At 47.8% G+C, this 25,269-nt stretch overlaps 1 protein-coding gene across 1 annotated transcript in view; it reads right to left on the reverse strand.

Annotated features, from left to right (window-relative positions):
• The window catches only part of PEBP4 (phosphatidylethanolamine binding protein 4), a 190,888-nt gene that overhangs the window by 160,498 nt on the left and 5,121 nt on the right, over nt 1-25,269 (reverse strand). The window contains exon 2 of the mRNA XM_006904392.1: nt 24,883-25,009. Coding sequence (XP_006904454.1) covers nt 24,883-25,009 — 127 coding nt within the window. The remainder of the gene's footprint in view (nt 1-24,882; nt 25,010-25,269) is intronic.

The raw sequence follows: 25,269 nt of genomic DNA on the forward strand, positions 1-25,269 counted from the left end.
TACATCGAGATTCCCTGTTCTCCTCCAATCACTGACTTCATGGGAACCAAGAGTCTTTTGAAAGGTGGTGGCAGCTGTCTGAACCCTTGATGTAGTGGCTATGGTGTGCGTTGGAAGTCAACAGCTTCAGAGGCAGCTTCTTGTTCCTCAGCTTCCTCACTGGGGCAGAAAAAGGCAGCTCCTCTGGAGATTAGTTTGGTGGTTTTATTCCTGGGGTAATTCCTAGAGGCCAAAGCTAAAGCCTACTCCTCAGCCCAATATTCTAAGTACCAAATTTCCTGTATGAAGTAATTCTTCTGCTTAAAATAGCCAGAATGTGATTTCAGTTTTCTGCAACTAAAAACTGCCTGATACAGTGTTTTGGAACTGGAAGAGGTGGCAGGCAGTAGACTCTGACATTTGGGGTTGGTTATCTGCCTGGTCCAGATTGAAGCCAGGTAAAAGCCTTCTGCTTCCAGCCAAGATAAAGTAACAGAGACCAGATTTACCACCTGAGACAACTAAAAAACTGAACAAATTATGGAAAACAATGTTTCAGACTTCAGACATCAGCAGTGCAGGACACTGATCAGCAAGAGAGGGGAAACTAATGAGGAGAATCTTATAATTACCACAGCTCCCTTCCTGGACAGAGTGCAGAAAGAGGGAATCCAGTTGAAGCCTGACAGCCATTCTGAGTTGAGGAGATCTAGCTAGAGTTCCAAGGAGATCACGGTGGCCAGAATTCACAGGGCAGAGAGAGACCCTGGAACTGCAGAGGGCCTTCCTTAAACCATCAGTTAAGTACTGATCAGCACATGAATGTAAGGAAAGTATCTTGAGTCCAAATAGTTCAGTTCACTCTGTTCCTTTCCTTTCAAAAGAACTTCCAAAAGGAACAGAGGAAAACATCTTCAGGGCTCACAAAGGATAAGAACAGTTTGTATTCCCATCAGCCACAGAAAACAAACAAACAAAAAACACCTCATAATTCATGGGACAGCTGGTCCAATACAGTCAGCACTCTGTATCTGCAGGTTACACACTCAAGGATTTAACCAATCACAGATCTTAAGTGTTTGAGAAAAAAAGTTACATTGTTGCTAATGTGTACTATGTAGTTAGGCCTACAATGGTTGCATCTATATGAAACAATACAGAATAACATCTATTTACATAGCATTTACGTTGCATTAGGTATTTACAAGTAATATAGAAACGACGTCAAGTATACGGGAGGATATGCATAGGTTATATACAAATACTATGACATTTTCCATAAGGGACTTGAGCACCTTCAGATTTTGAAATCCTTGGAGGGTCCTGGAACCAATCCCCTGCAGATACTGAGGGATAACTGTACTCAGCAGTGGAGCAAAATTAACTGTAGAAAAAGGCTGCTCTGGTCACGCCTAATAAAGTTTAAAAGCATGCCTCAAAAGGATCATACTGTTTTTAATGAAATTAACTACATCCTAGAACAAAGCTCGAGAATATAAAAATATCTCACACCCAACAAATTAAAAATTCACAATGTCTGACACTTAAAAAAAAAATTACCAGGTATGCAAAGAAGCAAAAAAATAGAAACCATAATGAGGACAAAAATCGATCAACAGAAACAGACCCAGAAATTACGCAGATGATAGAAGTAGTAGAAAAAGACATTAAAACAGTAATTATAACTACAATCCATATGTTCAAGAAGGTAGAGATGCTTAAATATTCCAAGAGAGATAGAATATATATTTAAAAAATCCAAAGTGAATTTGAAGAGACAAAAAATATTACATGAACGAGATGAAAACTACACTGGCTGGGATTAACAGATTAGCCACACAGAATAATATATTGGTGAACTTGAAGACACAGCAATAGAAACTATCCAAAATAAAACACAGAGAGAGAAAAAAAGAAAAAAGAAAGAAAGAAAGAAACAGAAAAAAACCCAGAATGGTACATCAGAGAACTGTGAGACATCTTCAGGTAGTTAAATATAGATGTGACTGGGGTCTTTGAAGGAAAGGAGGAGGCAGAAAAAATATTAGAAGAAATAATGGTTGAAAATGTCCAAAATTTGATGCAAACTATAAACCCTCAGATCCAAGAAGCCCAGCAAAAGAAGTGCCAAGCAGAAGAAACATGAAGAAAATGACACCAAAGCACATCATATCAAATTGCTTAAATCAGTGGTGAAGATGGGGGAACAGGTTACCATTATCAAGTCTGACAAGGGTAGCTCATGACATACAGTAGCAAGAGTCTGAATTACCCAGTGTGGTTGCTTAGAATGAAGTGCCTATTAAAGATGAGAGCTTGACTGACAAAGCTGTATGATAGTCGATTATACTGCGATAATGAATGCAACGACAGTGGAATGACATGGCTTCTTCTGCCTCAAGTGGAAAGATTAAATTCTTGATTCAAGGCACAATCAGAAGACCAGTGAACATGACTATCCTGAACCAGAGAACATGACTATCCTGAAAGAACCTCTGGGGAGCGGGGCTGGGGGAACAGAATGGTACACCATCGAGCTGTGGATATCTTCAAGTAGCCTATAGTTTCAGAAGCAACGAAACTGAAATTAGAAATCGAATCTGATGCTGCACATTGCTGAATTTTGACCTAAGTTAAGTTCACAGATTCATCAGGTTTCTTATGGGAAAGGGTACAGACAGAGAAAGACTGGGACCCTGTGACTTGGGATGCATGATTCTAATGGCTGAACCTCAGACTCCACTGAAGCTCCCTTTCCAGCAGAAGCTGCCCCCCACCGCCCCCACCGAATGATAAGGCTGACCTTCCCTTGCAAGAGAATACCTGCTCTTGACGCCCATGCTGACCACCCCTCATTGCTCCTGGCCTATTCTAGAGTTAGATCTCAGCATGCTCCAGGGACACAAGTACAAATCTGATCCTGAAACAGTTGACTTCCACACCAAAATAAGTGCCATGTATTTTCTTGTATTTATTGGCAGAAATCTGAGAAATACATGTGGGAATACATACTCAGGTGCTAGATCATAGAAGAAAGAAGATAATCTTAGATGGGGCCAGACTGATCAATACAGATGCTAATGCCAAAGTGCAAACCAGATCATCTGGGTGTGGTTCTGTTTGCCTAATGGGTTAATCTGATGACATCCGAACTCAATCGTACCTTATATTAAATGATATGGAGGTGTCAGAAATCCCTTGATATAATATAAAGAATCCAAATACCTGGAGAACTATAGAAATGTTTGGGCAGGTGAATGCATTTGGCCCTCTCGTTGACTGCCTAACTCTGTTCACTGAGAACATATTTTCTTCGTGAGTGTTTAGGCAGAGTTTGGTGAGGGGCAAGCCGGCATTCTTTCTGTTCTTTGGTTGTCTTCGGAGTTTGTCTTTTGTCTTTGATTTTCAGCAGTTCTATCATGTTACGTCTAGGTGTCTTTTGTTTGTTTCTAATTCTGATTATGGTTCTCTGAGCTTCTTAGATCTATCGTTTGTCACCTGTTATTACTTTCGAAAAATCCTGGGCTATTATCTTCACAAGTATTTCTTCTGCCCTGTTCTCTTTTCTTTTCTTTTTTTGGGACTCCAACTATACATATTTTAAACCATTTTCTATTGCTCATAATTTTTGGATTCTCTGTTCTATCTTGTATACCCTTCTTTTCTCTCCTGATGTGTATTTGGATAATTTTTTTTTTCTATTTTCAAATTCACTGATTCATCTGCTATGTCCAATCTGATAATAAGTTTATCCTAAGTTCCATTTCAGTAACCTGTTTAGTTTTCCCTCATGGAAGTTCTGCCTTTTTGGTGAGATTGCCTCCCAGGGGCTGAGACCTAGCCTTGAGCCCAGCCTAGCGGCATGGGCCCTGCTTCCCATGGGCAGACTTCTTTATGTCAGCCCAGTTGCCTGAACTCCCAATTACTGTCTCCTTAGTGTTCCCTCTGCTCTGGGGCAAGTCTGACATGTAGGGTAAGACACTACCTTGAAGTTGCTGGAGATGTAGTTGTGGAGATGAGACATGTTTCCAAAACTCCACCTCCTGACGTACAGTGAGATAAATGTCCTTGGTTTTATAGAATGATACGGGTCCTCGGAGGAGGAAGATATCATAATCTTGGAGAAGAGACAGGGAGTTGGTTTAGAGAACCATTGCTGTAGCCCAAGTATGGTGGTATAATAAAGGTCTGAAATAGATACAGGGGTCAGGGCTAACACCACTAATAATTAGGAATTTTGCCCACACGTTTGGAGTTTTGCCCCTGCTTGCCTATCAATTCTCACCCCAATGGTGTATTTTCCTGTTGGCTACAATGTTCAGTGGGGACTTATCGGGGTTGCATCCTTCTTGTCCAGTAAGATTTGTCTAGTTTGGGATACCTAGAGAATCACATTACCTATTTCATGTCTCATTACTCCCTACCTGTCTTCGGACTCTTTGATTGTCCAAGCTGAGGTTCAGCAATTAAGACTCTTCCCAACCTCATTCGCTTATTGGTAGAATTACACAGAGGTTAGGTGGTGACAATTTATGATGGGGCAGAGTTTCAGAGGTGTAAGATGCCTCAACTATCGCACCATATATGATGCCCAAAAATTCACAATTAGTGTCTCTTTTCTTTAGCAAAGTAGTTCTAAACTTATATTTATACATATATAGTATATGATGGTTTCTCTCTCTTACATATATAAATCGAATATCCAAATATATTAAATATACAAAAGTGTATATACTAAATAAATGTATTAAAACTTAAGTTAGACATTAATATGGAAAGGAAAGATTTAAGAAAAGTTGGGAAAAAACTTAAAATTGAGTAAATTCTATATTTTGTCTGCTAATCAAAAAATCTACAGCCCCTTTTCCTCCTTCTTCTCCTTTGTATCCTTCCCTCTTCCTTCTCCTTTTAATTTAAGACCCGTCAGTCTCATAGCATGCAAACAAAGTCCCTTGGGACAGATAACATTTTAAGCTGTTATCAGTCACCACACTGTGATGTGAGGTGTTTCAGAAGAACAGACATAGATGGGGGGTGGGGCGGAAAAGAAAAAGGATTCTGCCATGTTTAGGAGAAGAGAGATACAGGAAAGGGCATGATGTAGGGAGGGTCGAGGTACCAAAGACAAACCGTCTATGTCGTTTTAGCCAGGCTTATCTCAGCCATTTAAGTCTCAAGAATTAATTCTCTCATTTCAGAATGCATAAAAATATCACCAAGTATTTCATTTTTCTTATTCAAACCTTACAACAACCCTATGAGATGAATCGTATTTTATAGTTGAGAACACCGTTGCTTTGAGAGGTTAAGTTTCAATTTCATTTCTATCTCCAGACTGGACCTCTCCTATAAACATCAAACTCATACATAAAAACTCACTCAACATCTCTCCCTGGATGTCTGCCTGATAACATCTCAAACGCATCATGTGCAAATCTGATCAGCTGAGTCCCCCGTGCAGCCATCCCCTAAACCCGCTCTTTCCTCAGTCTTTCCCACTTGCTATGGACTGAATGTTTGTATCTAGTCCAAATTATTATGTTGCAGTCCTGCCCCCAGAATGCGCCGTTATTAGGAGGTGGGGCCTTTGGGAGGTAAGGATGTTTAGATAAGGTCATGAGGGTGGGGCCCCCATGATGGGATTAGTGTCCTTCTAAGAGGGAATACCAGAGCATTCTCTCTCTCTCTTCCACATAAGGACACAGAGAAAAGGCAGTTGTCGGCAAGAGGAGGCAAGAAGGGAGTTCTCACCTTGCACCTTGACCTTGGACTTCCCAGCCTCTGAAATTGTGAGAATAAATTTCTATTGTTTAAGCCATGCAATCTGTGATACTTTGTTATGGCAGCCTGAGCTGACAAAGACTCCATCTCAGAAAATGTAACGCTATCATCAAACAGCTCAATCTAATAAGAAAGATCTCAACCAAAGTGCTCTACTGCCTGGTCTAGGGTAAGTTTCAAAAGACAACCACAGACATTCTTACCCAAGGCAATCAGGCGTAGCCCCTCACGCTCTGCCTCCCAGGAGGAAGCTAGAGTGGTCCCTGGGATGTCTGTTAGTTCCTCAGTCTTTCTCATGGGTCTGGGGTGTATGAGACACTGCTCGTAAGAGAAAATTGTAGTTGAAATACGCTACCAGGAAGGAGGACAGGATAGGCCGGAGAGCTCTGTAGGATGTGAAGGGGTGAATTTTGAGGGGCTGAGCCATGAGGAGACTCCCTTACTCCTCAGAGGGGAGGAGCCCAGGAAAGCAGAGAGGGACAGGCCTCACCATGGAAACTAGGCTAGACAGGGAAACTGAGCCCACGTCTCCCTAGGCTAGTCCCTACTGTAGACATTTCCAAGGAAGTGTGTCTTGGTGAAGTAAAGTTCATTAAAGACAAGCAGATAGTGTGGTGGTTAACACAGGGCCTCCAGAGCCAGATCACCTGGGTTCAAAGGCTAGTTCTGAAGCTCAGTAGCTGGGGCGAGCCGACACCTGTTTCCTCATCTGGAGGATGGGGTTGACGATAGCACCTGCTTCACAGCACTGCTAGGCAGATTAAAGGATGACAAAGCATAAAGAACTTAGGATAGCACCCCACACATTGATTTAGCTCTTATCACACATGCTCCCCGAGATGGGAAAGCTGCCCTAAGACGGACGCGGACTGAGCGCACCCACGGCTGCTGGACATCCAGCCGCCATCATCCCTTCCTGGCCCTCCCGGCCCAAAGCCCTTCGGGCAAGTGTCAGCTGTTCCCTGGGAAGTCTTGGCCCTGGAATGACAGAGGAATGGGAAGCCCGTTTCTCTGTCTGAGGGGCCTGAAGTGCTTACACGAAGTAGCTGAACCTTCAAAGTCATGAATTCTGAAAAGCCTGAGTGTGACAAGGAATTCTCTTTTGCAGGTAGCAAAAAAAAAAAAAAAAGTGTTAACTTTCTATCTGGAAGGCTCTTTGGGTGATGTGGCTGGTTAGGGCTCGGTGTTGAACTCCCAGCACCCATGACTCACCCCGTTACTGCTGCTTTCCTGGTCCCCACCTCTGAAGAAGGCACACACAGGCATGTTATATATGTCACGGGGCTCACACGCTGAAACTCAGGCACTTGACTTACATCCTCATTTTGAGCCTATTTACTCTTAGTTTAGAAATGATTCTGACATACTTGGTTATCAGCTTTCCCATCCTGCCACAGATTAGAAGGGACATAAGGATACTAATCATCTTTGACAGTAGCAAGAAATGACAGATGACAGGAGGAAAACAAATTTTTAAAATAATTTTAGCAGCGTTGGGTGGTTTTGTGTAGAAGCAAATAACCCCACGAATTTCTTTGATCCCTACAAGATATCACTTGTGAGTGATCTAAAAAAAATTCTGTAATTTCCCATGAAAATGAAATAAGACTTATACTCCCAAAGCAGACCTGGCTCCAGAAAAAGAATCTCCACACTGCACAGGGCAGCTGGACCTCTTCCGACTCTGTTCCCCAAGGTCCCTTCTCCCGTTGCCGGTGTCCCTGTCCTGGGCACTGTTCCACCTTCGCGGCGACGGCGCAGCACAGGCGCAGATCCTACGCTTTCCTTCTCACTACCGCTGTGAAACGAGAGCTGCATCACGTAGTCACTGAAGACCCGGACGCAGCAAAGGGAAGCCAAGGAAGAAAATGACACGATGCCAGGTGATCCGGCGCACAATCGCCGTTTGCTTATTTACACAATCGGTAAATACTGACCGAGCACCTGCTCTGTGCCAGTCCAGGGCTTTCAGCTGTAAATTCGACCAACTCTCTCTGCCCTCTTGAAGCTACCTATGTCTTTGTTGGGTGTGTGTCATGTTAATCTTTTGTGGTCCACCTGCCTTCATGTAACTGAAGCCATCTGCGATACCACTCACCCACTCTCTATACTGTCTAACACCACCGTGGCATGATAAAGAATATATATTTGGTTTTCGTCCCTGGTTCCTGGTGCACAGCTCCTAAGATCCTGGGAATCTCCAGAGTGATGCGTGTCTTTTGTATGCTAAGGAGATGATGGTGCTGGGGACACCATGACAGCTTCAGGATGGGGACTGGTCCAAGGCATGATTCGAGGGTTGGTCCCTTCAGCCCCATCTCTAGACCTCCAGGGAGAAGAGAGGGGCTGGAGAATATGAGTGGATCACTAGAAGCCAGTGATCGAGTCAACCGTGCCTTCATAAAAACCCCTAAAGGGCAGAAGTTCAGAGAGCTCCCAGGCTGGTGGACGCGACGAGGTGTCGCAATGGTGCTGCACCCGGAGAGGACAGGGAAGCTCCATGCAACCCCCACATACCCTGCTCTATGCCTCTCTTCCACTGGCTGCTCCCTGAGTCGCATAACAAACTAGCAACCTTCAGTAAACTGTTTCGCTGAGTTCTGTGAGCCATTCTAGCAAATTACTGACCCTGAAATGGGGGTGTAGTAGGAACCCCTTATTTTTTCACCAAGTTGGAGAGAAGTGCGGGTACCTTGGCACCCGAAGTGGGGGATGGTCTTGCGGGACGGAGCCCTCTACCTGTGGGGTCTGATACTAAGCCCAGGTAATTGGGGCGACAGTTGAACTGAATTGTCGGATTCCACGCGGGCAGATGAAGAATTGGAGAACTGGTGTTAGTGGGGAAAAAACCCACACATTTGGTATCAGATGTGTTGTGGGAGAAAACACCACAGTGACTGAGGTGACCTCCAGAGTTCCAGTACCCTGTCCTAGATGATGGAGAACCAGGAACTACTCACTCTTCTGCCCATGGGGCGTCAGAACACAATGCAACCCTTGCACCACCAAGAAGAAAGGCTCAAACACAGCAAGGGCACCATTATGTGACAGATGTTGATAATGATGACATGGAGTCATTTCACAGAGGTTAAACTCTGTTCATTAGATTGTTTAAGAAGGCAGGGGAGGTCATATGTAATCTATGTTAGAAAAACAGCCATATAAAAACATGGTTAAAACAAGAAGTTTGAGTATATAAATGAGCCAGTTTCAATTATCCAGAAGCTGAGCTTACAAAGAACGGTTTACTCTCAAGTGTGGTATTACCGTTTTGTCATTTTCATCAAAAACTACTTCCTGGCTCCAAGCACCATGTTACTTCCTTAATAGACCACCCCAAGTTCCCGGGGTCCCCCTGCGACCTCAGCATGTTCCCACATGCACTTGGGACCCTGGTGAAGATGTGACAAACCCCATGCCGCTTCATTTTGGGTCTCGTGCCTTATTAGCCCCTCTCCAGATGGTGGCCTCTTCCTGCACAGCCTGGGTGCCCTGGACATCTGACTCTAACTAGCTCTGTGCCAGACCCAGGTTCTGATGAGTGCCGGGTGCAGGTCTCTGTCCAGCTCCTGTCTCCAGAGAAGGGGACGAAAAACTATGGTGACTTCCCTAGGATAAGGAGCAGCTCCTTCTGCCTGGGCGGTGTAGGATTCCAATATTTCACAAAGGTTCAGACGGCCCCGCAGTTTCTGCTCCATAAATAGGTGCAAGAGTTTACAAAAGGCAGGTCCCAGGGACCCCTGTTGGAAAGAAGCTGTATGTGACACAAAGTTTTTCAACAGAAGTTCCAAACTCCTGGATCTCACCTGGTGGCCCTGGGTTCACAGGTGCTGTGGGTGGAATGGAGGTGGGCGCTGAACCCTGAACCTTTCTCGTCACATCACACAGACCTTACGAATGAGGGTTGCGCAGCCTGATGGGCCTGAAGGAGACACCGGGGTCTCAGGTGAGACAGACCCAGGTTGGCAGTGATGTTTCAGACGCATGTACCTGGGACATGGATTTCATCTTACTCTGACGGTGCCTTACGCTTTGATAACTTGAATGGGAAGGACCACCCAGGACCGCTGAACCGTTAAGAGCTGGATTCATTTACCAGCTCTCTGAGAGGCAGCCATGATGTTGTGATTAAACACACAAATTTAGGAACCAGACAGCTGGGCTTCAAATTCTGGTTTCATCACTCACCAGCTGTGTAATCTTAGGCCAAGTTGCTTAACCGACTTGTGCCTCGGTGTACTCATCTGTAAAATGGGGATAATAATGATTGTGAAGAGAAAATGGGTTAATACTTCTAAAGCCCTTAGAAAGAGTACCTGGCGCATGCCAGTGTATGCTAAATAAAACAAAATAATCCGGCAAAGGCAGAGGATTGAAAAGATGAGGCATTTCCAATAAATGTCACTGAGGCTCAAACTCGAGGATGCTTGCTCATGGCTGATGCCTCGCCCCAAAGGCAGGGATTCCTGAATGGGGCTGTATGGGAGGGAGTGCACTAAGGGTTAAACCCCCAAGTGAGCAGAAAAACAAGTTCCATCTGGTCCCTGGGACAAAGCGACAGCCTGCAAAGCCCCCAGCCCGGGCTCCTGCTCAAAGGACACATTGCTTTTTAAAATTCCAACTTGTGGCTGCCTTGATCTATAAATCAACCAGTTCTCCACACCCAGAGCTTGGAGCAGGATTCACAAATGGCAGCAAGACATTCGCGTTCCGAGAATAGGCATATGAAAGTGCCTTTGCACTCAGGGTGCCCAGCCCCCAGCTTCCCGAAGGGCTGGGCTGGTGCTTCATCATGACTCCTCTGCAGGGCGGGAATTGCACTCTCAGTGATAAAAAGGGAGCAAGACAGAGCGAATGGTCAAGGCTCAAGCTGGGATTGGGACTTTGTTTAGAAACCTCACTTAATACTGTCCCTGGGACTTATTGAAAAAAAAAGAATACTTTAGATGCCAAGCTAGGAGTGGGGCGAGGCTGATTAATGAAAACCATCAAACACTCTACCCAGGCGCTGGGGGGACCCTATTCAGTGAAGCAGTGGGTTGCTTCTTGGCTTCCTGGCTAATTTGCACACAAGGCAGCTTCTGCCCCAGCATCCCCTGCGGGACACCAGAGCCTTCTGTACCTAGAAGGGGAGAGGGAGCCAGAATGAAACCCAGGACCCTCCTGCAGACCTCTGCCTGAGGCAGGGCCCCTTGGTTTTCACCACCCCCCAGTCATGTGCCCACGCCCGGATAATGCTGAATCCAGCTCTAAGCGCTAACCCTGCAGAGCAGGGAAGTAATTCACAAAAAGTTGGGCAATTCAAAGTTATAGTTTCCACAGCAACGAGCACTCAGACCATTTGGGTAGCTGAAGCCTTTTCCTCTTAGCATTCACTTCTTCCTCCCCAAATAACATTTTTTCCTTATTATTAAAGTAATTCATTGGAGAACATATGGAAATTACAGACAAGTGTAAAGGAGAAAATAAAAATCACCCTTAATCCCACCACTCGAGGTGATCCAATGTTAACATTTTGATGTATTCTCTATCCATTTAGTTTTTTGGTTTTTTTTTTGCATGCGTAAGAAGATATAATTTTTGAAAATCGGGACTATTGTGAAATTACTGTTTTATCATTTGGTTTCATTCACTTAAAAATATACTGTAAGACTTTCCAATAGCTTTACATGTTCCTTGAGAACATGATTTTTACTGGTTCCATGATACTTTTTCACATGACTAGAACATGTTCTATTGAACCAACCTATTGTTGAATGTTTAATGGTTTTTCTTTTGCTATTTTAAATAACTCTACAATGAACATCCTTTTACATAAATTTGCATGTGTCTTGATGAAGTAATCATCAGATTAGAATAAATTCATAACACTAAAATTACACAATGAACATGTGAACGATTTTAACACACATTATCAAATCACCCTCCAGAAAGATGAAGCAATCGTACTTCTACTAATGTATACTTTCCTTAAAAAACGCCCTAAGTGCAAATTTGGCTGGTTTTAAAAAAAGTTTATACTGTTTTTAAAATTACGTTTTTTTGAATTATAAATGGAATTGAGCTTTCGACACACATTTTTAATGAACTTTCTAAAATCACCTATTAACGTCCTTTGCCCTGTTTTCCTAAAAGGGGCATTCATCTTTTCCTTATTGATTTATAAGTGCTCTTTATGCCAAAAGATGATGGTCCTTTGCCATATTTGTGGCACATATGTTCTCTCGGTTTTGTCGTTGGATTTTTATTTTATTTTATGGCATTTTTGAAAGTGTAGAAGTTTCAAATATCGTAACTCACATCCATCCCTCTTTTCTTTTTTGGCTTTGTCCCTCGATTTTTATGCCTAGGTAGATCTTCTCTACCCTGATATCAGATAAACATTTACCTGTCTGTTGCTCTTGTAGGCATTTTACGGCTTTGTGGTTTTGGTTTTATGCTGACTGCTCTAAAGTAACTGCCTGGATTTCATGTAGAGGTGGGTCCTTCACTGGCTTGTCTAACAGTCCTGAGGCTGAAGTGGACAGAGCCACATCAGAGGAATTGGCCTGACTGCCTCTCCCACCTTCCCAGACATCTGAGCCTGGCAGGCACCTTTCCATGGAGCCCTGGGCTTTTGCTAGTGAAAGGAAGAAATGAACCAGGAAGAAGAAATAGCTGTTCCCCGATCACATCCTGAAAAAGGTACATCCCACGTGGCTCCGTTTCCCGTCGGAGATGGGGGAGTTAGAGGATGGGGAGCGCCAGATGTGTGGAGAGCTGGTGAGCGGCTTCTGTCTTAGCACAGGAGAAATCAAGGGATTGGGTTCCAAACCTGAAATTAACCATCGCTCTATTTGCAAGATGAAGAGCTAGAGGCGGTTTTGCTGGCATTACACATCGCCACATACCCATTTTTCGTGAGAAGAGGCACTGGAGGAAGAGAAACCTGGGACAGTCTATAAGTACCAGGTGGGATGGTGTGAACTTGACCAGAGGGAGGTTACCTCCGCGCCAGCAGACCGCCTCCTCTGTCCAGCCTCAGGAGATTACTGCCTTTCGTTGCTCTTATTTCGATCCAAACCCCACCCCAAACTTTTTGCCAAGTCTGCTTGTCCAATTTCCAAAGTCAGCTCTGCAAACACTGACAGGGATTTGTTCATCATTCTGTAGGTTTACTGAGTGTCTGTTATCTGCATAGCCCTGTGTCCAGCCTTGTAGATCTAGTCTTTTTTAAGGAGGGATGAAATATTTCCCTTCCATACCCCCCCATTATCTCTCCATAAACTCATTAAAAACAAACAAACAAACAAACAAACAAAACTCCACAGCCCTCTGTCTTGAATCCCACGTCCTCTAGTCATTGCCTTGCCTCGGCTGTCACGTTGCAGGCTGCACCAGTCACCAGAGCATCAAAGGAAAGTATCACCACCATCACCATCATTTACCGAATGCTTCCTATGTCGGCACTGACGGGCTCTACATACATGGTCTCTCATAATCTTTCTCCAATAATCTTCTTTCGACAAATATTTATTAAGGGCCAACTACGTGGCAGAGACTGTTCCAGGGCTTGGGTGAATAAACCAGACATTCCTGCCCTCCTGGAGCTCTTATCCTAGCTGTGGGGTGGGGCTGAAAATAAGCAAAACACACAAACAAGGAAGGAAATTGTATGTAGGTTAGAAGGTGATAAATACAATGGAAAGGAGTGGAAAGGATCGGGGGGCTCGGGAGTACCAGGGCTGAGCGATGAGAAGGCCTCCTCGAGAAGATGACATTTTTAAGCAGAGATTTGAAGGAGGTGTGGATGTGCGCCATGAAGATACGAGGGGGAAGAGTGATTCAGGCAGACACGCCACTAGTGCAAGGGCACTATCGCATGCTTGGTGCAGTCAAGAGACAGAAAGGATGCCAGGAGGCCTGGAGCCAGGCGAGCAAGGCAAAAAATGGTAGGAGTTAAGGTCACAGGTGACCATGGGTCAGGTTATATAGGCTCTCATAAGCCATTGGGAACACTTTGGCTCTTACGCTGGTGATCTGGGGAGAAATTGAAGGGTTCTGAGCAGAGGAGTGAACTGCTCTGACCTGCAGGTATAAAAGCTTACTTTAGCCGCTGTATCGAGAATACGCTGGGCCTTTGGGGCAGGCATAGTATCTGGGAGACCAGCTGGCAGGCTGTTGCAATAATCAAGGTAGAGAGGGGCTTGGCCCTGGCCAGGATGTTGACAGTGGAGGAGAAGATAAGTAGTCAGCTTCTGGATATACTTTGAAAGCAAAGCCAAGAGGGTTTCCTGGTGGGTGGGGTATATGCTAGGAGGGAAAAAGCAGTTGTTGGAGACTCCACGATGCTCAGCGGACACAACTGGAAGGCTGGAGCTGCTCTCTGCCGAGACTGGGAGAGACAGCAAGTGGAACAGGTTGAGGGGAGGGGGGTTGGAGACTGGGTACTTGGGGTTGGACGTGCTGCCTTTGAGGTGTCTATCAGATACCCCAGTGGCCCTGTGAGTAGGACATCATGTAGATGAGACCGCCAAGGGAGAAAGTGTAGATGAAGAAGACCAAGCACTGAGGCCTGAAATATCCTACATGAAGAGTTGGGGAGAAGAGGAGCAAACGACAAAAGAGACTGGGAAGTGAAGAAGCTGGAAGACTCAGAGAATGTGAGTCCCGGAAACTAGGTGGAAAAAATGCGTCAAAGAGACGGAAGTGACCAAAGGGGTCACATGCTGCTGATGGATCGGAAAGACCGGGATTGAGAACGGACCACTGGGTCTCACCCCACAATGGACATTATACCCGTGTTAAGGTGAGGAAAAGAAACTTTAGGGAGAAGAAATAACTTTCCCTAGGACCCAGATTTATGAGCGACAGAGCTAGGATGTAGGACAAGGGCTGTGCAAAGCCGGGGCCTGGCTGCATCTCAGATGAACCCCTCAGGCTCCGAGCTCTCTGTAAACCAAGGGAGTCAGCTCTGATACCCAGCGATTCTCATTCCTGCGAGACTATAAAAAGTTTTTTTTTAACCCTGGGTGGGATATGAGGAGCATCCTCAGTGCAAGTGGGTCAGCTCGGCACTCCTGCTTCCCTTCCAATGGGCCACTTCACCCATCTTATTAGAGCGTTTTAAGTTAGTGGCCCCTGGTTTAAGGAATTCCGGACCAGGGATACTTGTATTTGAACGGAAGGCATTTTCACAACTGACTGGCAAGGGGAGCGATGGGGCGAGGGGTGCAGAGGCGAGCACCCTCAATCCCAATCAGGGACCTCCATTTTTCCATTACCGGGCAAGTCTCTACTGCCCGACCACCCTGGGCAATGCCTTCTTACAACCAAGGCCTGGCCACAGCGCCTGCTCGTGTTGCTGGGGGCAGGATGATAGTCGCCTGTCTCCCCCTGGTGTCAGCTCTTCCAATTGCAGCCCCAAGGAGCTAGCAAGAGACCATCTAGGCCTTCCCACAATCAAGGCCTGAAGAGCCGCATCTAGGGGCCAACTTGGCACTCCTCCCTTCCCAGCCCCCGCGAACCTTGTCTGCCTCCACGCAGGCTAGTCTGGCTCTCCACGCACTGGCACCGGCCCTCTGCATTCCCGACGCGCTGGGAAGAACTCAGGCCTGGGACTTAGGAGCTCCGGCGGCTCATCCTGAGGCTCTATCTCATGTTAGCAGTACGGAGGAAATCGAAGAAATGGAGGGTGCCTAATCTGTGCACTCTCCTGAATGCCCCCGCCCCCTCCCATATAAAGAAATGGAGGGTGCACTCTCCTGAATGCCCCCGCCCCCTCCCATATTTCCCTTGGCTAAATCATCTGATATCGCCAGGCCCATGTATAAAGGAAGGTGGCAGAATGAGGGGAGCGCCACATCCTGCTCCTTCCCGGCTTTGGCTTAGGAGCTGGCTTTCCCCCTGGACCTGTAGCCTGTGGCTGAAGCTCAGGCCATTTGGGGTACATACTGCAGGTCACCCCCTACCCTCAGGCGCAGTGCTACGTTGTGGTTAGGGGCATGAGCTCTGGAGCCCACACAGACCTGGGTTCAAATCCTGACTCTATCGCTCATGAGCTCTGGAATCTTACTGTGTCTCAGTCTCTTGATCTGTGGAATGAAGGAAATTACGCCCACTGTGCTAGGTGGCCCTAGGCTTAAGTCTGACAATGTTTCTAGAGCACTCAGCATAGAGCCTGACCATGTGGGAAATGGTCAGTAAACACGGCCAGAGACTAAACGCTGGGGGACGACGGGGATGCAGGGGGTGCAGGCAAGAGCGCAGCACAGGAGGCAGGGGATCCGAGTCTAGTCTCACCGCCCCACTTAATGTGTCTGTGTCAGAGCAAAGTGATGTCCACAAGGTTGAGAAAAGACTCAGATGACATTCGAGGCAACGAGCATCCGGCGTGGGCTCTGAGGCTAAGCATCTGTCTTCTCCTGCTGATCTCGGGCCTGGGATTCCCCACCGTGGGCAGAGACACCTGCCTGGCCCACCTCTCCGGACTGATGGAAGATAAGCACTGTCCTGACAGGGAAAGTGGTTTGAAAACTCTAACACTTACACTCTTGTTAGCAAGAGACAACTCCGTCCCCCCACCTCACCACTCTGCTCTTAGCTTTATATGGTGGCACAAATCTCCCTGGTGGGAAATGCCTACTTTCTTGCCCCTCTCCCAGGCATGCAAAGATCTCTGCCTTCAGGGAGTTTACATTCTAGCTGGAGAGACAGACAAGAAAATGGATGTTGAGAATGGAGTTGACACCAGAAGCAGGAGTGGGTGAATCCTGTCCGCTCCAGAGTCTTGCTAGAAACTTAAGGGAAGTACAATTCTGAGCCTTCAGGCCCAGATGGTAGTCTAGGGTCTCTACTAATCAGAGAAGGCTACATACGATAGGATTATAGCAATATGACATTCTGGAAAAGGCAAAACTATGCAGACAGTAGATAGACCCATAGTTCCAGGGATCAGCAGGGGGGAAAGATGAGAATGTGGAGCTCAGAGGAATTTCAGGGCAGTGAAACCGCTCTGCGTGATTACACATCTGTCCTCGCGCACAGACCATCCAACACCACGAGTGAACACTCATGTGAGCCATGGACTCTGGGTGGCCCTGACGTGTCAGTGCAGGTCCAGCGTGCCACGCTGCTGGGGGTGTTGATAGCGGGGAGGCTCACTGGGGAGCAACAGGCATATGGAAATTTTTGTACTTTCCACTCAATTTTTCCGTGAACCTAAAATTTCTCTTGAAAATAAAATCTATTAAAAGCTAAATAATGTAATTTCCCCCACGCTGCTGTTTCTCATCTGTAAAAGAGACACCAATACCTGGTCTGCCCGCCTCACACAGTGTGGTTAGGGCCAGAGGGCCTCTGAAATAGAACAACGTGCTGTCTGTATCGGGGATGCCCTGGCGAGAGAGAGACACCCTCGAAGTCCAGGCGGCATGACAACTGCCCCCACCACCCGTGGCCCCCCAGCGCCCAGCAGCCACCCCACCCCATCCTCAGGCCTTTGCCCACCAGGAGGCTGTCGGACCGCAGTGGGCACGCAGCAGCCGCTCCGCCCAGCAGAGGACCTCCTCGCGGCCTCCCCTCCTTCCCTCGCCCTCAAGCCTACAAGACTGAACAAATATTAATAAAGGACATCACTCACTTAAAACCCCTGGGAAACTTGCTCTGAACGCCTCTTTAGGCCACTACCTTCTCTCCCCAGAGAGAGCAGGCAGCAAATCGCTGTAGCCTTCAAAATTTGCGTTTGTCCCACTTAATGGCTCCTGACAAAGGTGGGACAGCTATTTGAAAATCCAAGAAGCCGCTGCTCGCGCTCCCAACAGGCCGCTGTGAACAGACTCCAACACGCGAAGCACCCCACACAGACACTTGCTCAGGGACCTTTTTTTTTTTTTTCAAAGCCAGGATGCAAACCCACTGAACTCTGCTTTCAGGCCCCATCTGCCCCCTTGATGGAGCAGCCCACACAGTTTTTTCAAAGAAACATTATTTGATCTGAAAAACATCTGGAACCTGCTTCCCTAGCACTTGCCTGGAAGCTTTTGGCCGACATCAGATGCTCAATTACGGGGCAAACATCCTGTGGATGGGGGACAGCCGGCTTTATTAAAACGTTTCTGAAGGGCTGGGCCCAGCCCTGACCGGAGGTTGTGTAAACCCTGGAGCAGCGAGCATAAGGACAGGAAAGGCGGCGGGGGATAGAGAGGACTGGCCGTGAAGATCAAGGCCAGCGAAGCCACCAGGGAACAACACGTCAGTCAGTCACCCAAGTGCTCCCGAGTCTGTTCTGTTGACAATGACAACAGTTCACGTTCCCGCCATTATGAGATGCCCAGTGCGGGCCGGGCTGGGGTTTGTTTCTGTTTGTGTCCCTGGAACAGTGTCTGGAGAGAGGAGGGCTCCAATACGATGTACTCCAGAGGATGGATGCGTGAGTGGTACCCCAAGTCCAGTGTGAACACTGGGGGCTGTTTTCCAGTAATCAGGGTGGGTTCAAGAGGCAAAATTACAGAACCGAAAGAGCAGGGGACGGGAAGGCAGGAGAATTGTCATCTCGGGCTGGTTCCTCCACTCCCCAGCTTTGTCAAGTGTGACCTCGGACAGCGCCCCCGCCTGCAGTTGTGGGGATCATCCCTGCTCTGCCAGCTCTGAACGCAGCTGGAAGGATCCGGTGGAATCCTGCATGAAGAGCTTCTTTGCCACCCCCAAAATCAGACTGCCAAGGTTAGAAAGGGTGATGAGCAACTCTCCTCTTTCACCTCGTCCCACTGTGGCCAAAGCACCCCCATAACAGATGGCTGAGCAGCCTGGGCTGGGGTGGGACAAAGCTGTGTGATTTCAGCAGACTTTGGCCGGGGACAAAGGATAAAATGACACGACCTGTGAGCAGGTTATCCTCCATACGGGCATCCCTGTCTGGGTGCTGGGCGCTGCCTCACCAGGCCTGGCTTCACCCGCCATCCCTTCTCTCTGTCACCACCTCACTGGCTCTTGCCTCTGGGCCTCAGACTCACACAGGCCTCCCTGAGCCTCCCGCAGCCCAAACTTCTGTGCCTTCCACCCTTCAGACTATTACAAGCCAAGCTCTTATGAGAATGACAACTGATGCTGTTTCTTAAGTTCCTGTCACATGCTAGGCACTGAGTCGTGGTTGTATGGCGTTACTTCTTCCCTAAACAACCACTGAGGCATCGGTGGTCTCCCCAGTGGACTCCTCACTGGGTCCTGACTGTACCTTCGGCTCCCCGCCCACTGTCCCGGAACTGTTGTCTCCATCACTCAGGAGCCATGCTGGGCCCTCCCCCAGCCTGGGCCTGCAGCAGCCTCCCCGCTGCTGTCGGAACTGAATTCTACGGCTGGCTGCTCTTGACCACCCTATATCCTCCCCCCAGTGAACCCAGCCACCTGGAAGATTCCACCTCCCACCCCCGGTGGAGCTGAGGACCCAGATCTAGGCCTCCGTCCCCACCTTCTCTTCTCGGCATCAGATCCCAGGCCTGCTTATTGGGCAGGTGCCTCTGGGTGCACACGGGATCCTTGAATTCAGTGTATGCAGAGGTCACTGCCCCCGTCTGTCGTCCCTGTAGGTCTAGTACTTCTCTCGTGACCCTTACTTGGTGAAAGCATCATAATTAGGGACAGGGCCCAATCACTCCAGTCATCCTGATGATTATTAACAGTAGCTCCTTCACTCTCAAAAGTGTCTCGATTTTTCGGATAAACTATAAGCTCAGCTTTATTCTTACCCACCCATCTGCCCATCACGGACGTGAAGGTCATTCTGCCCTTCACCTCCCCTGCGCAGGACCCCCGTTCCCCCGCAGTCACCAAGCCCTGTGGATTCAACCTTCTTTGTATCTCTCAGATCTAGGCCATGATTTGCACCCTTACCTATGCGGCTTCAGCCGGGCGCTCTCCCTGCCTTGAGTGTCACTTTACCTCCATTCTTCCACCCATGCAGCCAGAGTGACCTTCCTGAATTGCAAACTGATCACATTCACCAGTCTAAAAATCAAACCATGACACCACCCCCTCCCCAGCTTGGCTTCAAGAAAAACTCCAGACTCTACTCCAGAGCCCATGAAGCTTCTGTGGCCCCTCCCGGCGTGGCCCTGCCACCTCCCAAGCATCAGCGCTGATTGGGTCACTTGGCTCCCCATCTATGCCCTCTGCCTGTTCATCATCCATAGTTTGGCTTAGGGTCACCTCCTCCTGGAGGCCTCTCCTGATTCCAGCTTAGCTTGGCTGCCCTCGTGGTACCCACGGTTCCTCTGTCTCACCACTGACACCAGCATCCCCACCTTTGCCGTACACCTGTCTGGCTCCCCACCTAGGCTGGGAGCTGTACGATGCCATCTTTTATCTTTGATTTCCGGCACCAACATGTTGCTTGTGTGTTCAATAAATATCTGTTAAGTGAATCATTTCATATCCGTAACACCAAATGTGTACCGACTGCCATCTCTGGAGCAAACAGTCCTGCGCTCGGCTGCTCCCATGTACACGCACACTCCATGGCCCAAGTGCCTGCCCCGTGGCCTGTCTTTCCCAGACGAGCGCATCTGCACATCCACCTTGGCTGCTCTAACCAGCATGAGCTCGGGCATTGGGAGCCCTGGGTCCTGTCTCCGCTAATCATTTGTGACCACAGCACCTCCACTTTTCTCTGTGTGTGTAAAGAGAAGGGTGTGAGTGGCTGGTGAGCGCGGAGGGACCTGTCAGCGAGGAGTCTGTGACTCTATCGCATGGGTATGCCTCCAGATTCCAGGCCTGCACACGATTTGTGTCGAAATTTGTGTCTCTACCTTGGGCCCACAGGGCAAGGAGGTGGCCCCCAGGAGGCAGCAACACAGACACTGCAGTCGTAGGGTGGCTTGGGGACATGCCTGCCCAGCCAGGTAGAGGACATTGAGTCAACCTGCTTTCTAGGGAGGAGACACAGGGCCCAGCTGAGCCTGCCTGGGAAGCTGAGGGACAGCAGGACGGAAGTGCTGTGGTCTTTGTTCCTTTCCTCGAATGCAATGCACATTCCCCACTTAAAGGCAATTTCTTCATTTCAAAAGGATTCCAGCTGCTTAAATTCAAGGTGAAGAATAAGCCCTAGTCAAGAAGCTTCTCAGGGGCCTTACAGTTTTCATTGGCTTGAGAAGGAATGTATTTTAAGATGTTTGCCTCTTAACGTTTGTCAAAGTGCCTGGGGAGAAAGCTTCCTCTCACTTCAACACCTCGCTCAGCGCTCAGCAGCTGTTGGCACAGGGACCCTCCATATTTTCCTGCATTACTCTGCTTTCTCAGGAACCCACCTGAATTCCTCGTTCTCTCCCTGCTTCCTGCTTCCCGCCTCCTAGTCCACACCGACCCTGGGTGGAGGAGGGACTAGTGCTGGCCCAGGGGCCACCAGGCTCACTCAGCAGCTTTCCTTCAGATGCCCCAGGACACCCAGCAGCTTAAAGGGCAAGCCGCTGGGCTCACCTATCTCATAGCTCACACGCCATGAGGTCTCCTTCTGTCTGCCATTCATTCATCCATTCATCCATCCAAACACCCACTTGGTCACTCAGTCAGTCAACACGGGGTCTGTGACGTTGGTAGGGGCTGTGGGTGGTTCAAAGATATATAACACCCGATCTTGTTATAATTTGGTTGAATCTATGAATATACAACCACGACACAAAACAGAAAGAAATAAACTCTGGGATTAGAGGGTAGAGGACATTAAAAATGCTCTGAAAAAGTAGAGATCAGCTAGGGATGAGAGCGAGTCCTAAAAGGAAGCAGTCAGGGAAGGCTTCTTGGAGGAGAAAGCATTTTGGTGGGGGCAGGGTGTCTCAGAGTATAGGGTCCCAATATGAGGAAGTGGCCTGAAAAAAGGCGTGGAGACAGGAAGCTCTGCAGTAGGCACAGAGGCACTTCCTATGCTCACTGTTCCCCTCCTTCCAGGGCCTGGAGGTTTGCTTGGGAGGGGTGGGGAGTGGGCTCCCTGGGCATGTCCTTTGGCAGCCACAGCTTTGGTGGCATTGTTTTAATAATCTTTGAAGGAAGGCACTGTCCCCACATAGCCAGTCACCAACCTCTTGCCTTTTTCCATCAGTCACTAGGACTCAGGTTCCCCTACCCCTACTTCTGAGGAACCCTGTTCCTGATAATACCCACTTCCCCACCAACTTTCCCAGTCATTCTCTCTCTCTAGGTGTGTGTTGTCTCTACCCCAGAAAGGAAGCTCCAGCCACCATCTCATTTCTCACTGTCCCTGGCCTGTCTGCACCTCCACGCCACCATCTTCCTTAGCGACCACTGCTCTTCCTGTCCTAGGAAAGCATCCCCTCCGCGAGCCTCCTCCACTCAGCCAGCATCTCAGTGTCTAGCTGAGAGTCTGTGCCAGTGGTTCAAGGGTCAAGCCTCTGGAGTGGGGCAGACCTGGATTGACCCCTGGCTCTGCCGCTTTCCAGCTCTGCACTTGGCCCGCTCCCTCCTTCCGCAGGAACTTCTCTCGTTTTTCCTACCCGACACCTATGCTCTTCTGATAACCGCACCTTGCTTCTCCTTGGGGGAGCCATCCTCTTCTGCTCTCAACTCCTGTAGGTAAGTAGGGCTGCCCTAGGTCACTGTTTGGTTCAGGGATAGGCATGCTATCCAAACAGGACAAATAAATCTTGGGACTTTTAATGCCTGGAAAGGGTCAACTATTCCCACTGGGATAATAAAATAGTAAAAACAAAACTGAAGCTGATAATTTTTGTCACCACACACAGTCTATTACACATAAAACCAGCATGGAAAAAGAAGAAAAGAAAATAGAGAGGTAGACGGATTCCTGGTGACATTATTTGAGCCCTGGATTCAGCCATGCCTGAAGTCATCTCTGGAGTTTTCAGTTTGTGAACCAATAACGCCTTCCCTCTTTTTTGGCACAGCCAGTTTGAGTTGGCTTTTGTCACTTGCCACTAACAGTCTCAAGTAAAGAAAAACTTGCAGAGTCGATGAGAGAATGAAATGACACGTGAATAGTTATAGCATAAAATGGGTACCACCTGATGAATGGTGGCATTCGATAACTGTCTCTGCCTTCTCAAAGGTCAAATTTCCATAAAGTATAGTTACCATAGTAGAAATACTACTTTTTTTCTTTCCACCCACCACTTAGACCAAACTTTCTCTGGTGAAATCTGCCATCCTTGGCTTTCTTAATCACAGCTCTGTGTCCTTCCTAAGTCTCCAGGTTTTCTTCCCCACCCCACCTCAGGAGGGGAGATGTCAGGATCGAGAGGGGATACTATCTTCTCTGTGTTATATACCCATATCCCAGGACAATCAGTATCAACTAAACTGAATCAAATGCAAAGACTTTCCAAACTTGCTTCAAACTTGTCTCTCCCAAGGACACCAGATACTCAGAGAAGTCTATACTGCCATCTAGTGGAAACATGCAGCAATACCCCACGGAACGGATTCCTCTACTGAGAATCCCTCGCCTGGTCCAACTTCCTCACTCCTTAAGTGACAAGCTGGAACGGATTCCTCTACTGAGAATCCCTCTTGGGACAGTCACTGGGCTGTGAAATGGCCTGGTCCAACTTCCTCACTCCTTAAGTGACAAGCCCGATACTCTTCTCTAAAGGACTGGGCTTCTGCCCTGCTTCTGCAGCCTTCCACCTCCTGTATTAATGGTGACTTGATTGTCCTGCCCCCTGGGGCAGCATTATACTCTTCTTTAAAGGACTGAGCTTCTGCCCTGCTTCTGCAGCCTTCCACCTCCTGTCCCACAAGTTAGAATCACAGCAACTTACGTTTCCTCTGCTTCTCCTACCTGTCCGTGTGTGACCCAGGTCAAGAGTCTCCAGAGAGGAGGGTTGATGTGTGCATGCGTATACACGTGTGTGAGGCTTGGGAGGGTGGAGGGAGAACAGACCAAGAAGGTCTCCTCATTATTTGCTGGCTCAGTCTCCCAGAAGAAAAGATGTTACAGCAAACACGATAGCCGGTCAATGTTTTTTTTTCTCAGACTCATAAATTGTAAAACATATTATAATTTCTTTGTTCTCTAATAGTGAAAAACAGTTCAAGAAAGAAAGAAAAATCTATCCCTCTACCTCTGAGTAATCCAGGTGATCCCTAACCCTGAACTGGTTATCTTGCTCAGCCTGTGCTGTCACCAGGCTGGACTGACAGAGGGGAAGAGCTAGCTGTGGCCAGTCCATGACACCACACACAGAGGGGACCAGAAGGCTGGCCTTGGTGTGCATGTGGTCTTACCCTGACCACGACCTTCTGTCTCCACCCACAGTCCTTGTTCCTGGGTTGACAATGACACCTCCTACTAAAACAAAGCAGAAAATCACCTTCCACCCCCAATGCTTTGGGGGTTCGGTCAGGCCCAGGAGTCAAGGAAGAAAGAAATGGTGACCAGAACACTGGAGTAGCTCTCCCGGGCCATGGCCTAGCCCCTGGGAGCAGCAGCTACGGCCCCACTTCCCACTTCCATGGCCATTCTCCAGGTTTACTATATCCCCAAACCAAGGGAATCTTCCAGAGCAAGATGATACTAATCACTTCCCAGTAAAAGGAATAGTTATTTCCAATTCCTAAATGCTTCAATTTATTTCAGACAACTTTGGGCAAACTTTTGAGCATGTTTCATATTGCAATGACCAAGAGTCAAGATGCACTAACCTCTGCTTGTTTAACCTACGTGAGAAGTGCTGCCTGTTACAAATTCGCTCCCCCGCTTTCAGAAGATCATTCTGAAAGCCCAGCTACCATGCACCTACAGAAAGGATTCTCCAGAACCTCTTCTTTCTACCTTCTCTCTCCAGACTCAAAAGCATGCATTAGCTGGTCTCCACAATGACTAAGGGTCCAGGCTTGGGGGCCGAGGGACTACAGGAGCAGGGAAAGGCCTTGCCAGTAAGTAGCCCCTGAGCCCCAACAAAGCTCCCACTCTGTAATCCTCCCAACCACTTCAACCTCCTTCTAGGCCATGGTGCTGCTCTATGGAAGGCACATACTTACAACAACAGCCATCTGTTACCACCAGACCCAACCCAGATGGCTCTGCACACAGTTTCTAGTCTCTCAGATGAGAAAATTCAGAGGCAAACCGAGACCCACAACTTTCCCCACTCCAGGCCAGATCCACTCACTCACCTCTAAGGCCCCCGAGAACTTGACTGTCGGCTGGGACCAGCGGGTGATCTTTTGTCTGTAGTCGTTGCAGTCAGGAATATACATGCAGCCGATGTTCCCCAACTCAGGGTAGAAAACTTCAAGGCCCCTATGGTGAGAGGGAGGTGGTTGGCCCATATCAGGGTTTTAGAGGAGCCTCGGATTCATAAGGCTTCAGTCTAGCACTGTTGGGAATGTAAAGTCAAGTGGGATTGAATCCTACTAACTAGTCGTGTGACCCGTGTGACCTCGGCGCCTCGGTTTAGTCACCTGTGAAATGGGCACACTAATAATATCTACTTATAGGGTTGAAGTGAGAAGTAAAGCAAGTGATCAATGTTTATAGCAGGGCCTGGCCAGTCATCAGTG

Source organism: Pteropus alecto, unplaced genomic scaffold, assembly GCF_000325575.1.
Source record: "Pteropus alecto unplaced genomic scaffold, ASM32557v1 scaffold160, whole genome shotgun sequence".
In the NCBI taxonomy this organism is placed as follows: domain Eukaryota; kingdom Metazoa; phylum Chordata; class Mammalia; order Chiroptera; family Pteropodidae; genus Pteropus; species Pteropus alecto.